We start from the raw sequence: 15,870 nt of genomic DNA on the forward strand, positions 1-15,870 counted from the left end.
GAAACTGAGGGAAATACTAAATAAATAGCACATTAACTTGAGGAGATAATTGTTTTCTTATAGATGATCAGTTTATCGGTGACCTTGTCACCATCACTGCACTTACAATGTGTTGCCAACATGACGGGCTCTGACATACATGCCTACACTATGCAGCTGCTATGATATCACTGATTTCAAAACAATACTAACTTTATCATTTAATGAATTAATTGTTGCAGGAAATAGTTGCTGTGATTATTAGAAATGAAAGCAGCATTATCAAGTGTGACTAGAGAAAACTTGAGGGTAGGCAATACAGGATATAGCCATACACAGATGTGTGATTAACTAAATAGAATATAGCCATACACAGATGTGTGATTAACTAAATAGAACAAAGCCATACACAGATGTGTGATTAACTAAATAGAACAAAGCCATACACAGATGTGTGATTAACTAAATAGAACAAAGCCATACATAGATGGGTGTAAACTAAATAGAATATAGCCATACACAGATGTGTGATTAACTAAATAGAACAAAGCCATACACAGATATGTGATTAACTAAACAGAATATAGCCATACACAGATGTGTGATTAACTAAATAGAATAAAGCCATACACAGATGTGTGATTAACTAAATAGAATATAGCCATACACAGATGTGTGATTAACTAAATAGAATAAAGCCATACACAGATGTGTGATTAACTAAATAGAATATAGCCATACACAGATGTGTGATTAACTAAACAGAATATAGCCATACACAGATGGGTGTAAACTAAATAGAACAAAGCCATACCCAGATGTGTGATTAACTAAATAGAATAAAGTCATACACAGATGTTTGATTAACTAAATAGAATAAAGCCATACACAGATGTGTGATTAACCAAATAGAATAAAGCCATACACAGATGGGTGTAAACTAAATAGAACAAAGCCATACACAGATGTGTGATTAACTAAATAGAATAAAGCCATACACAGATGTGTGATAACCTAAATAGAATATAGCCATACACAGATGTGTGATTAACTAAATAGAATATAGCCATACACAGATGTGTGATTAACTAAATAGAATAAAGACATACACAGATGGGTGTAAACTAAATAGAATATAGCCATACACAGATGGGTGTAGACTAAAGAGAATATAGCCATACAAGTGACTGACAGACCAGTGAGACACAGTGCCATAGCTAGGACATGTGCTGTAATATAGAGGATATTCCATGTGGAAATATCATGTTTCTCTCATCTAGTGGGGAGAGGAGACATTTTCACAAGGCCACTATATCCTTTCCCATCCTCCATCTTACATAGGACAAGGATACAAATAGACCACCTCCTTGGTCTAGTTGGAGAGCATCCTCCCGGAGAGCGGAAGGTCCAGTGTTCGATCCCCAGCCGAGTATATACCAAATGTCGTTGAAAGATGGTACTTGCTGTTACCCTGCCTGGTAAAGGGGCTAAAAAAAAGGACTGGTTGGCTTGGAGTCAGTATACTGTGTCTCAGTGGGGTATTCATGTTAAACTGCGGCATGATATCTCAGTGGGCTAGCACTATATTTTTTCAGGCAAGTACAAGCGCGTACACACACATGCACACAAACTGCAATAATCTTGGATGCAACATTAAACCCCATTTCACCTCAACTCACCTCAGATACAAATACTAATTAGTTAGGCTTTATAACATGTTGAATATGTTTGTCAAACAGAGACTTGTTTGTTTGAAGTCAAAAGATTCATTATCAGCTAGTGATGGTCATGTTATAGCAACCAGCTTGACTTTGTTGTGGACTTCACTTGAGTCAAATGTCAAAGCATGTCCAAATTCAATTGTATTAAGCCTACTCACAACATCAGTAAGGATGACAGTTATGTCGCTGTTTGAACTGGCCAGAACTAATAAAGTATGTGTTGATGTGTATTGTTTACCAGCACCAGCCATGAAGCAGGGAGGCCTCTGTTTAAGATCAACGCTTGCTTGGGGACATTTAGCTGGACACATGTACAGTTTACTAAATATTTATGTAACTGGTCAAAATGTTGATTTAAATAAAGTTCTGATAACATTATCATGTTGAATTTTCAATCTTACAAAAAGGTTATGACCAATAAATTCAGATTAAAAATACAAATAATTTATTGATTGTAGTACTTATCTGTACATGATTTTGAAATGATAATTCATTGTTAACTGGATGCAGCCATTGATGGAAACTAAAAAGGTACATTTGTTGGTTCCACTCCAATATTTCCTCCCACATAAGCAGCACAGGAACACTGTAGCCTACATACATGTGGAGAATGATATGATGCTGTGTGTGCAGGTATCCCCCGACACAGCAACACCCGTCAACATGGCGGTGAAGCTGAGGAAAACCCCCTCCCCAAAGCAGGAGCGTCCTAAATCGGACATCACAGTGCGCTGGGCTGACCTCCTGGAGCAGGTGAGGGAAACCAACATCACCTACAGGAACGATGGACAGACAATACGTAAACGACCACGGCCAAAGTCAGACTTAGGTAAGTGAAGCTCATCACATTTACACACTGTAGTGTGTCAGGTATTTACAATCTTTGGAAAGTTCCTGTTCACTCATTTCGTCTCCAAACTCCATTGACTCCTGATGTACATGTAATATCATTGGGTGACACAATCCTCTATGTGGAATAGGGCTGGGACACAATCCTCTATGTGGAATAGGGCTGGGACACACTCCTCCATGTGGAATAGGGCTGGGACACAATCCTCTATGTGGAATAGGGCTGGGACACACTCCTCTATGTGGAATAGGCCTGGGACACAATCTTCTATGTGGAATAGGGCTGGGACACAATCCTCTATGTGGAATAGGGCTGGGACACAATCCTCTATGTGGAATAGGGCTGGGACACACTCCTCTATGTGGAATAGGGCTGGGACACAATCCTCTATGTGGAATAGGGCTGGGACACACTCCTCTATGTGGAATAGGCCTGGGACACAGTCCTCTATGTGGAATAGGGCTGGGACACACTCCTCTATGTGGAATAGGCCTGGGACACAATCCTCTATGTGGAATAGGGCTGTGACACACTCCTCTATGTGGAATAGGGCTGGGACACAATCCTCTATGTGGAATAGGGCTGGGACACAATCCTCTATGTGGAATAGGGCTGGGACACAATCCTCCATGTGGAATAGAGCTGGGACACAATCCTCTATGTGGAATAGGGCTGGGACACAATCCTCTATGTGGAATAGGCCTGGGACACAATCCTCTATGTGGAATAGGGCTGGGACACAATCCTCTATGTGGAATAGGGCTGGGACACAGTCCTCTATGTGGAATAGGCCTGGGACACAATCCTCTATGTGGAATAGGGCTGGGACACACTCCTCTATGTGGAATAGGGCTGGGACACAATCCTCTATGTGGAATAGGGCTGGGACACAATCCTCTATGTGGAATAGGGCTGGGACACAATCCTCTATGTGGAATAGGGCTGGGACACACTCCTGGATGTGGAATAGGGCTGGGACACAGTCCTCTATGTGGAATAGGGCTGGGACACACTCCTCTATGTGGAATAGGCCTGGGACACAATCTTCTATGTGGAATAGGGCTGGGACACAATCCTCTATGTGGAATAGGGCTGGGACACAATCCTCTATGTGGAATAGGGCTGGGACACAATCCTCCATGTGGAATAGAGCTGGGACACAATCCTCCATGTGGAATAGGGCTGGGACACAATCCTCTATGTGGAATAGGCCTGGGACACAATCTTCTATGTGGAATAGGGCTGGGACACAATCCTCTATGTGGAATAGGGCTGGGACACAATCCTCTATGTGGAATAGGGCTGTGACACAATCCTCTATGTGGAATAGGTACCCTCTCCCCTATTACCTGACTGTAATACTGTAGGCCTCAAGATGGGAACAAAATGTCCCATTGGAAATAGTTTGACCGTAGCCCAGGACAAAGTCTATTTTGATACACGTTTAAGATTATCTGGTCATGCATACACTGAAGTTGACTGAAGTTTTATCTTTATTCAAACATAAAAGTCAGAAGGAATGGGTGCATAGTTAGAAAGAAATGTGAACATTAGTGACTAGTAGTGTAACCATTGAGTTCTAGATGATGTTTGCCATCAAACAATATATCACAGGACTAACGACCTAAAGTCCTGTGGTTAGTCCTTGTTCTTCTCAGTACCCCGACCCAAGTACCCGAGTTACCCGTCCCAGCCCTAATGTGGGAGCAAGGCTGCAGACTAGGACTGACCTAGGACTGGATTTTGCCATGTTGAAATACATCCTACAGAAGCATATTATCATACCTATTTTATTTAAGGAGAATGGTAATTTCTTCTCCCAAGGTAATTGTACTTGCAAAGCAGTTTGTGTCCAAGTGTTATGAAAGATTGATTTGATTTGCAATAATGGACGTAGATCAGCTGGAGGAGTTGTTCACATGTGTTACAGAATCCCTGTGTGAAATACAGAAATGTCATTTCTGTCTGGCTCAGACAACTGGAAGGTGAATAATTGATTCTGGTCAAACAGCTACCACAACAATGGTTGCATTGCTTTGCAGGCCCACCGTCACCCACTGTGGCCTTAAACATGTGATTTCAATTTAAGAGACTTCCAGTTTTCTTGCTAGCGGAATGACATAACATTGTTACCATGGAAACCAAAATTTCAGACAAATCAGATCCAAGCACCCTAAGATGTGATTGTACCACGCTAGCATCCTTTCACAAATATATTCAGGAAGTGGGCACATTTTCTTTAGGGTTGTCAGGAAGAAGACAACTATAGGAGTTATTTTTGCCAGTTCTTGACAGATTTATATGCAATTGTCTGTCTTCTGTGACCAAATCAGCATGCAGGAGAACGCAATTGATTGAAGGGAGGCAACTCCTGGCTAACTCTAGGTCAGTTGTCGCTGTGATGACATGACACTAAGTCAAGGAAGCAAGCACGAGATGCTAGTCCCCCAATGTGTTCTCATAATGAGTGGCATTGCTTTCATTTGTGCTAGATGAGTAAGAAACATATTTGGGTATTCAAATGTTTTCAGGATTTTGGTGCACACTAATCTGAAGTTAGTTTTGTGTTTTCACATTTTCAAGATGTTATATTGCAATATTTCTCTTGTAATGGACAGATGCTGACAGATATGTAGAGTGTGGGATTTAGCTGTAAGGAAGGCTGTGGTTAGGGCATGTATCTCTCTCACTCGGCAGTCATCATTGATTTTCAGAAGCTATCCTGTATGTTGATGAAGGTTTAGCTGATGCGGATGCTGATAAGGTTGATGACATGTGTGAAGGTAGCCTGCATCCTGGCACACTATAGCTGTGTCACATTCTGTGTACCTGACCCCAGCATACACCCAGCTCAATGCTGGCCTCAGGGGGAAGCTTGTGTAGGGGCAGTTTCTGCCACAAGAAAATGACATTGATGACAGTTTCAAAATCTTCACCACCCAAGAATGTTTGACAACTTTTGTATTTATCCTTTTGAGTACGACACATTTTACTCATAATTTTAAATTGTTCCAATAATGATTAGAGTTTTGTCTGAACCAAGTTTCCTTGCTTACTGCATATGCATCACTGCATAGATAATTTGTTACACAGAATTTGAGCAGCTATGGTAAAGTACCCCTTTACCTGAGTTTCACTGTTTCTTTGAGTTATGTTGTTGAAGTTCAAGTTGGTATGTATTAATTCAGGTTTAGAGCAAAATATTTGTTATAATGTAGATGTAGTCCCAGGTGAGTGAACGTTGTCACTACATATCCTGTGCCACTAACCAAACGCCCCACCTGTTGCTGGTTTCACTAATCATTAATTGCAGACATGGGAACAGCAATGTTGGAGGAAAGTCAAGGGATATAACTCTTGACTTCTCATCAGAATCCATTCCTTACATTCACTACATGTGTTACATGTGTTACAAGGAACAGTTCATGCTAGTTATAGATATACATAAGCAGGTATACTTCTGGATAACAATTCTGTTCCTTCATATGGATTTTTGTGTATAGTTTTAACCTAAGATGATACTGTTAACACCACTGACTACAAGTCCATAGATTGCCTTGTTTAGTGTATTGAGGGAATGAAGACGTGTATTACACTTGGATGAGTGACCTGTGGAGAAACTGTGAGCGACAGTAGAGACTCAACATTCCAAGTTGTCTTCTTGCCATCTAGTGGAGGTAGATGTGGCAATGAATGTCCCATCAGCAGGATATATGTTTGAGAGGTTATAAACCATCCTATCTTACATACCGTTACGGGACACACGTCTAGGACTGGGATATGTTTGAGAGGTTATAAACCATCCTACTTTACATACCGTTACGGGACACACTACTAGGACAGGGATATGTTTGAGAGTCAAAAACCATCCTACTTTACATACTGTCATGGGACACATCTAGGACAGGGATATGTTTGAGAGGTTATAAACCATCCTACCTTACATACCGTTACGGGACACACTACTAGGACAGGGATATGTTTGAGAGTCAAAAACCATCCTACTTTACATACTGTTACAGGACACACGTCTAGGACAGGGATATGTTTGAGAGGTTATAAACCATCTTACCTTACATACTGTTACGGGACACACTACTAGGACAGGGATATGTTTGAGAGTCAAAAACCATCCTACTTTACATACTGTTACAGGACACACGTCTAGGACAGGGATATGTTTGAGAGGTTATAAACCATCTTACCTTACATACTGTTACGGGACACACTACTAGGATAGGGATATGTTTGAGAGTCAAAAACCATCCTACTTTACATACCGTTACGGGACACACTACTAGGACAGGGATATGTTTGAGAGTCAAAAACCATCCTACTTTACATACTGTCATGGGACACATCTAGGACTGGGATAGAATGTTGTCAACTACCCATTGAAAGCTATTGCACAGTAATAGAAAGTTGTCCACATATGTATATACGTACTTCCTTGTCTGACTGTAACAACGCTTGTGGCTGAGCCTTCCCCTAGAGCATGGCTGTTGCTGTGGGTGCTCCTGTCCTGTTCACCCCAGGGGTTGACATGTGCTGTAAGTTTCTAGATTTGCCATGTCATTTCTAAACATTAAGGTTCATGTTGACAAGTAAACTACCACATGGAATGTTGTGTGAACACATCTGTTAGGTAGTAGGTTTCTATAACTTGTTGCAGTTGACAGTTTTTAACAATCTAACAGGACTCAAAAAGAACTGTAAGGGTTTTATCAAAGCCTGGCCTGTTACTATAGTATTCATCATGTTGTCATGACATGCAGTGAATTGACATGGTGAATGTGTTAGATGTGACGTAGTGAGGGGCGACCCAGATCGCTGGAGTTCCTTCCTGGTCTGCCCTCATGACACTGCAGGCTCACCGCTTAATTGTCCTCAAAATTGCAAACATGGATCGTGAGCAAATTGCATCAGTCTTGGAGCTAATACAACAATTTTGTTGTCTGGCTTGAGAGTGTCATTGTGTGGACATTGTGGAGTGATGGTGGAGGTCTCACAGCCGATTGGAACTTGCTTGGCTTGGCTGGCATGAGGAAGGTTTGAGGGGGAAGTTGTGTTGTGTCAGATATGTGTGGCCACTTCAGTAGGCAGCAACTATCTGTGGCCGGCCACCAGGAGATCACACGTTTGTGTTAAGTAAAATACAGTGATGTATCAATTTCTAAGTGGCAGTTTAACAGTGGGGCTCTGTTGTTGACAGACAGACAGACAGTGCAGGACAGGGTGTGCAGGAATACACAGTGAGGGACTGCTACGACTTCTCTTCTATATTACTCATATCACACTTTGGATTGTATATCTGGATACTGGGACAGACTGTGGGAGCAGATTATTTCCACAGGAGGATGAGCAGCATGGATGTGGTCATGGAGAGAAAGATCCACTGTGACTATCTAAGAATTGACACTTGTAAGTCAGACACATTTCAACCTATTCAGTGTCAGAAATGTGATTTCATATCATTTTAAAGGACAAGGGCCCCATTTGCTAATGCAGGTACACAGAAAGCAACATTTTACCGTCCATACAGTTCTGGAATGCAGTTATGAACACCTTATTGGTCTAACTGAAGAACAGAGTATGCTTTGTTCTCAGTCGTAGGGGTAGTACCATATTCTCTGTAATAAGCGCCCCCTGATACATTTGTTTACCAATCTGTATGTTCTTGTGTATATTGCAGATGGTTTTAATAAGCACCCCTCTTTGGCAATTTTCTAAGAGCCCAGGACACTTATTACAGCAAATACAGGAATTGCTTTTGACTGCTGCCCTACATGGCTGATGACTGGTTCATGTGATTGCTAATGCCCCTTTAGATACTGTAGTTATTGTAGTGAACACCAAGTCAGCTAAAACAGGTTCATTTTCATTTATATAAGTCTCACCTATGCAAGCCCAATTCCAATAATGCCCCCATTTTGTCTTCCTTTAAAAGTTATCAGTGAACTTTCAAAATAATGAAAGGTATCTTGTATTGCATTGCCGTGTTGCTTGTATGTGAGGAAAGTGTTGCCTGATGGCGTATGTCCTGCACAGAAAGTAGTGTCAGGTAGAATTAGATAGGTTTGAATGCATTGATGTTAAATACTGAGTTTCATGTGGAACTAGGAAGTTAGGAGTCCATTGATGTTATTGAAATGATCACAGTTATTATATCCTGTAGTAGGTGTGGGGAGGATATTTTGAATGTTCTGAGTGTGCAAGCAGCCTGTAGTTTATCATTAGTGCAACCAGACCTCTTTATCATGTTGCACATAGCCCTGGTATTATTCAGTTTCTTTAAGTGTATGCAACCTGATACATCGTGGACCATGATGTGTCAAATAGCTAAATGTTATCTCATTGCTCATGTATTTTAGGTTTACTCCGCCATACTGCTGGCATATCAGTTAAAGCGGTGTAAAACCCAGCTCACTCTCTTGCTACTGAAAATGAGGAGTGGATGTTCTCACAGAAACTTACGTTATGTTGTCTTGCTGATCATGCACATGTTTAGAAGAACTGAAAGCTTTTTATATTGTAACAGGCAGTTGTGCCAAGAGTCGATCTGCAATAAACCTACGAGACACAGGTAAAACAGGTGTCTGGAGACTACACAGTTGCCTCCCCTTGCCTGCCACTCATTACACTGAACTCCTTCCCAGCATGCGACACCTTCGTTACACTTTCGGTAACATCGCTGCCGTCAGGGTGGGAGCCGAATCTTGAATCTCAAGAATCTTGAAATTTGCCCTTTAACCCCAAATGTAATCAAGTTTATATATTTTGTTTATGTTTTTGGGAATACCATCACAGTTAATTTTGAAAGGGTTTACGACTGACCAGATTTCCCAGATGAATTGACCTTATTGTTTGTTTACTTGGATTGGTTCGCGGTTGTAGACGAACGGAAAATCTCTTAACTTCCCAGTTACATTCTTACTATACCAATTATATGATAGTTGGAATGAAAGAGAAATTCAAATTGACAAGTAAATAATTAAGCTGGGGTAAGAGTATTCAGCATCACATCAGTCACCACTTGTTTGTAAACATAACGGTCAATCCCCCTCCTGGTCATATACAGGATGTGTCTGTAGTCAAACAGGACCACAAGCTGACTGGTCTACCCACATTCTGTCAAGAGCTGTAACGATATGATGGGGGCACGATACCATACATATCCTCATAATATGGCTGCGATACGATTTGTATCCTGATACAGCACTATTTTTTCATGAGTTGATATTCTTTCTGTTTGCAGGTTAAACACACAAGAATCATGTTTTAAGATTTCAGAGATAGTAGCCTGGTCAGGAACATATAGGCTAGAGTGCACAGAGAATGTATGCCATTAACCTCCAAACGGGAACTACTACAGAATCTGTTTAAGCTGGTTGTTGAACAGTTTCTGTTATTATTCTCTAGTATTTCCCGTTTGGCTATAAATGGCAATATATAACTTGAAATGTAATAAATTGTATATATGGCGATACAGGGCTTGTAAATAAATGTATTGTATCGTGGGCCTGGTATTGCGATACAGTGCTGTATTGCCCTACTGTTACACCACTATCACATTCACGCATGACTTGTATGTAGCTCACAACACAGAGTAGTGTTATGGCAGGATATCAGTTTCCTCAGGTAGGCATCTCATCTTAAGACTTTGTTCTCATCTGAATTCCTGGGGAAGTAATCATCTCAAGTTACAGTTGTATTTGGAAAATCTGCTGAAATTAATGCGTCCATTTTGTGTTTTTATAAGTATATCGGTCACTGAGGTGATTCTGTCTTCTTCATAAACATAATATGGGGTCATTAAACTAAGAAATGTTCAACGTTCTTAATATTGTCCAGACAATTTCTACTTGAATGTAAATTTCTGTTAAGGCTGATCTTTTTTCCAGATTCCCCTCTCTCTTCCTAAACATTCCAGTTCTCTCTTGCTCCCTTTGTCCCCTATGTGTGAGTCACCACTGGATGATTCCTCAGCATAGAGACATCACTTGCGCTTCACAACTCTGCCTCTCACTCACAGATTAATGGCAGCCTGCAGTTGATTCTGTTTGAAAATTTACATGAGCTACTGTGATCAGGAGGAATGTGTGTGGCTGTTGAAGGATTCATCTGGACAGAAAGAAATAAGTCACATTCATTGTTTCTACTCCATTCCACCTTCAATCTATAGAGCCATATTTAGGAAGTTGGACAAATTCATAACTAATTTTGAAATATTGTATTCAATCTTGGAATGAGTGACATCATGAACTAAGCTGTAATCAATATGTTGTTGAGTGTTCATTACTTGTGGGTCTTCATCCTGAGTTTGCTTGGAGGAATGACAGGACATGGGATTGCAAGTCACCATGTCAGTCTGACAAGCAGGGTGGGAGCTTTTTCTATTTTCATCATTATATATGACATAGTGACATGTCAGTGTGAGGTGCAGCTGTTGACACAAGTGCAATCTTTAGAGTGTTCCTTGATTGTCAGGTTGGAAACAGTGGAACAGGGATGTTGAAGTACAAGATACCTGATTTGCAGCTATTTTTCGTGAATTTTTACATTTCGTCAACATAAATACTGTTAAAAAGGCTTGAAACTGCCTGAATATCTGGTCTCATGTTTGGGTACAAAGATATTTCAGTAAAGCATTTTAATAGCTTTGACAATTCGTACTGATATTGACAGAAGATTGGATAACATAAAAATTATCAGCCAATGAAGTTGCCTGTATTGTGTGCTGTGAGTCCCTAAACCAGGCCTGTACTTATTAAATCGGGCTTGATATCAAGGTTATAAAACTCATTCAAAACAGTTGCTATTTGGTAAAAAAAAAATTCAATGTTCAACATTTGTTAATATAATTGTATTTCAGCGATCATGCTGTTTTAAATGTTCCTATTGCATAACATGCTGAACATGTGTGTTTACGCCAGGCAAGGTGTGTGTTGTAGTTCCAGTACGCCAGGCAAGGTGTGTGTTGTAGTTCCAGTATGCCAGGCAAGGTGTATGTTGTAGTTCCAGTATGCCAGGCAAGGTGTGTGCTGTAGTTCTAGTATGCCAGGCAAGGTGTATGTTGTAGTTCCAGTATGCCAGGCAAGGTGTATGTTGTAGTTCCAGTATGCCAGGCAAGGTGTATGTTGTAGTTCTAGTACGCCAGGCAAGGTGTGTGTTGTAGTTCTAGTACGCCAGGCAAGGTGTATGTTGTAGTTCCAGTATGCCAGGCAAGGTGTATGTTGTAGTTCCAGTATGCCAGGCAAGGTGTATGTTGTAGTTCCAGTATGCCAGGCAAGGTGTATGTTGTAGTTCTAGTACGCCAGGCAAGGTGTGTGTTGTAGTTCTAGTACGCCAGGCAAGGTGTATGTTGTAGTTCCAGTATGCCAGGCAAGGTGTATGTTGTAGTTCCAGTATGCCAGGCAAGGTGTATGTTGTAGTTCCAGTATGCCAGGCAAGGTGTATGTTGTAGTTCCAGTATGCCAGGCAAGGTGTATGTTGTAGTTCCAGTATGCCAGGCAAGGTGTGTGTTGTAGTTCCAGTATGCCAGGCAAGGTGTATGTTGTAGTTCCAGTATGCCAGGCAAGGTGTATGTTGTAGTTCCAGTATGCCATGCAAGGTGTGTGTTGTAGTTCCAGTATGCCAGGCAAGGTGTGTGTTGTAGTTCCAGTATGCCAGGCAAGGTGTATGTTGTAGTTCCAGTACGCCAGGCATTCTGTCATTGCTGTGTCTGATTAAGGTGATAGTGGTATGCTGTTGAAGTGTGTCATGTGCTCACCTTAAATAGTCAGATGATCATAATTAAATAACAAAGACTGTGCAATACCATTCATTTGTAGACTTAAAACTGTATTTTCATGACAATATTATAAACATGTCATCTCCAGCAATATTGTGGCGCAATCTCTCAGTACAATACTTTGATGTCAATTGGCATGTAGCAAACGGGCCGTCATAGGGGAAAGTCAATACTGTGGAGTTAACTGGCATATAGCAAAGGGGCCGTCATAGGGGATAGTCTTTCAGTACAATACTGTGGTGTCAACTGGCATATAGCAAAGGGGCCGTCATGGGGTATATTCAATACTGTGGAGTTAACTGGCATATAGCAAAGGGGCCGTCATGGGGGATATTCAATACTGTGGAGTTAACTGGCATATAGCAAAGGGGCCGTCATAGGGGATAGTCTTTCAGTACAATACTGTGGTGTCAACTGGCATATAACAAAGGGGCCGTCATGGGGGATAGTCAATACTGTGGAGTTAACTGGCATATAGCAAAGGGGCCGTCATGGGGGATAGTCAATACTGTGGAGTTAACTGGCATATAGCAAAGGGGCCGTCATAGGGGATAGTCTTTCAGTACAATACTGTGGAGTTAACTGGCATATAGCAAAGGGGCCGTCATGGGGGATAGTCAATACTGTGGTGTCAACTGGCATAAAGCAAAGGGGCCGTCATGGGGGATAGTCTTTCAGTACAATACTGTGGAGTTAACTGGCATGTAGCAAAGGGGCCGTCATGGGGGATAGTCTTTCAGTACAATACTGTGGAGTTAACTGGCATATAGCAAAGGGACCGTCATGGGGGATAGTCTTTCAGTACAATACTGTGGAGTTAACTGGCATATAGCAAAGGGGCCGTCATGGGGGATAGTCTTTCAGTACAATACTGTGGAGTGAACTGGCATGTAGCAAAGGGGCCGTCATGGGGGATAGTCAATACTGTGGAGTCAACTGGCATATAGCAAAGGGGCCGTCATGGGGGATAGTCTTTCAGTACAATACTGTGGAGTTAACTGGCATGTAGCAAAGGGGCCGTCATAGGGGATAGTCTTTCAGTACAATACTGTGGAGTTAACTGGCATATAGCAAAGGGGCCGTCATGCGGGATGGTCTTTCAGTACAATACTGTGGAGTTAACTGGCATATAGCAAAGGGGCCGTCATGGGGGATAGTCTTTCAGTACAATACTGTGGACTTAACTGGCATATAGCAAAGGGGCCGTCATGGGGGATGGTCTTTCAGTACAATACTGTGGAGTTAACTGGCATAAAGCAAAGGGGCCGTCATGGGGGATGGTCTTTCAGTACAATACTGTGGAGTGAACTGGCATATAGCAAAGGGGCCGTCATAGGGGATAGTCTTTCAGTACAATACTGTGGAGTTAACTGGCATATAGCAAAGGGGCCGTCATGGGGGATAGTCTTTCAGTACAATACTGTGGAGTTAACTGGCATATAGCAAAGGGGCCGTCATAGGGGATATCTTTCAGTACAATACTGTGGAGTCAACTCGCATATAGCAAAGGGGCCGTCATGGGGGATAGTCAATACTGTGGAGTTAACTGGCATATAGCAAAGGGGCCGTCATGGGGGATAGTCTTTCAGTACAATACTGTGGAGTTAACTGGCATGTAGCAAAGGGGCCGTCATAGGGGATAGTCTTTCAGTACAATACTGTGGTGTCAACTGGCATATAGCAAAGGGGCCGTCATGGGGGATAGTCAATACTGTGGAGTTAACTGGCATATAGCAAAGGGGCCGTCATGGGGGATAGTCTTTCAGTACAATACTGTGGAGTTAACTGGCATGTAGCAAAGGGGCCGTCATGGGGGATAGTCTTTCAGTACAATACTGTGGAGTTAACTGGCATATAGCAAAGGGGCCGTCATGGGGGATAGTCTTTCAGTACAATACTGTGGACTTAACTGGCATGTAGCAAAGGGGCCGTCATAGGGGATAGTCAATACTGTGGAGTTAACTGGCATATAGCAAAGGGGCCGTCATGGGGAATAGTCTTTCAGTACAATACTGTGGAGTTAACTGGCATGTAGCAAAGGGGCCGTCATGGGGGATAGTCTTTCAACATCTGATAACTGTTTTATTCATGACAGTGATCAAGGTTATTATCACTTTAACGTATTTTAGACTTCGAAAGAAGCAACTGAGGATGTTCAGAGGGAATGGTGAGGCAACCTGATACACTCGTTAGTCATGTTTGTGAAGATCACCTTTCTAGTTTTCATGAACATCTTTGATATGTTAATAAACATTCTAGTCATAGTTCTTGTGGGGAGACTAATCACACGTCATTTCTCAGACTCTGTCAGTTGATTTTCTGTATAGTAAACCATATGCCATGTATTAAAGACTATATGCTTGTGTCATTTTAAAGCATACAAGGATGGTAGAGGCAAAAGATGTTGCCATGTCTTCTTGTTTGTTTATATCTTTTGTAAAGTGTTTCATAATACTAAAAGGAAAAGCTATCAATTGCGTTCATAAATCACAGCTAGGAGGAACAGGAAGGAAGTCCTACTTTGACATGAGTGTCAGGATCAACCTATAACACGCAGCAGTGATCACTCCACTCTGGCCTGAATAACACACAGTCTGAGGATAGGGGCCATAACATGTACTGGCGATTCACACTGTTGTACATGTAGAGATTCCCACTACACACTGTTGTACATGTAGAGATTCCTGCTGTACATTGTTGTACATGTAGAGATTCCCACTGTACACTGTTGTACATGTAGAGATTCCCACTACACACTGTTGTACATGTAGAGATTCCCACCACACACTGTTGTACATGTAGAGATTCCCACTACACACTGTTGTACATGTAGAGATTCCCACTACACACTGTTGTACATGTAGAGATTCCCGCTGTACATTGTTGTACATGTAGAGATTCCCACTGTACACTGTTGTACATGTAGAGATTCCCACTACACACTGTTGTACATGTAGAGATTCCCACTACACACTGTTGTACATGTAGAGATTCCCACTACACACTGTTGTTCATGTAGAGATTCCCACTACACACTGTTGTACATGTAGAGATTCCTGCTGTACATTGTTGTACATGTAGAGATTCCCACTGTACACTGTTGTACATGTAGAGATTCCCACTACACACTGTTGTACATGTAGAGATTCCCACTATACATTGTTGTACATGTAGAGATTCCCACTGTACACTTTGTTGTACATGTAGAGATTCCCACTACACACTGTTGTACATGTAGAGATTCCCACTGTACACTGTTGTACATGTAGAGTTTCCCACTGTACACTGTTGTACATGTAGTTTCCCACTGTAGACTGTTGTATATGTAGAGATTCCCACTACACACTGTTGTACATGTAGAGATTCCCACTGTACACTGTTGTACATGTAGAGATTCCCACTGTACACTGTTGTACATGTAGAGATTCCCACTGTACATTGTTGTACATGTAGAGATTCCCACTGTACACTGTTTTACATGTAGAGATTCCCACTACACACTGTTGTACATGTAGAGATTCCCACTGTAC

The 15,870-nt window shown here is 41.6% G+C and overlaps 1 protein-coding gene across 4 annotated transcripts in view; it reads left to right on the forward strand.

The window, feature by feature from the left end:
* LOC139447115 (uncharacterized) overlaps positions 1–15,870 on the forward strand; it is a 156,115-nt gene that overhangs the window by 119,526 nt on the left and 20,719 nt on the right. For 3 of the 4 annotated variants that reach the window (XM_071228282.1, XM_071228286.1, XM_071228285.1), the window contains exons 4-5: positions 2,334–2,529; positions 5,265–5,333. In XM_071228282.1, the coding sequence (XP_071084383.1) occupies positions 2,334–2,529; positions 5,265–5,333 (265 nt within the window). The remainder of the gene's footprint in view (positions 1–2,333; positions 2,530–5,264; positions 5,334–15,870) is intronic. The other variant, XM_071228283.1, reaches the window with a different exon arrangement.

This window comes from Haliotis cracherodii, unplaced genomic scaffold (genome assembly GCF_022045235.1).
Source record: "Haliotis cracherodii isolate W230 unplaced genomic scaffold, xgHalCrac1.p SCAF_7, whole genome shotgun sequence".
In the NCBI taxonomy this organism is placed as follows: Eukaryota; Metazoa; Mollusca; class Gastropoda; order Lepetellida; family Haliotidae; genus Haliotis; species Haliotis cracherodii.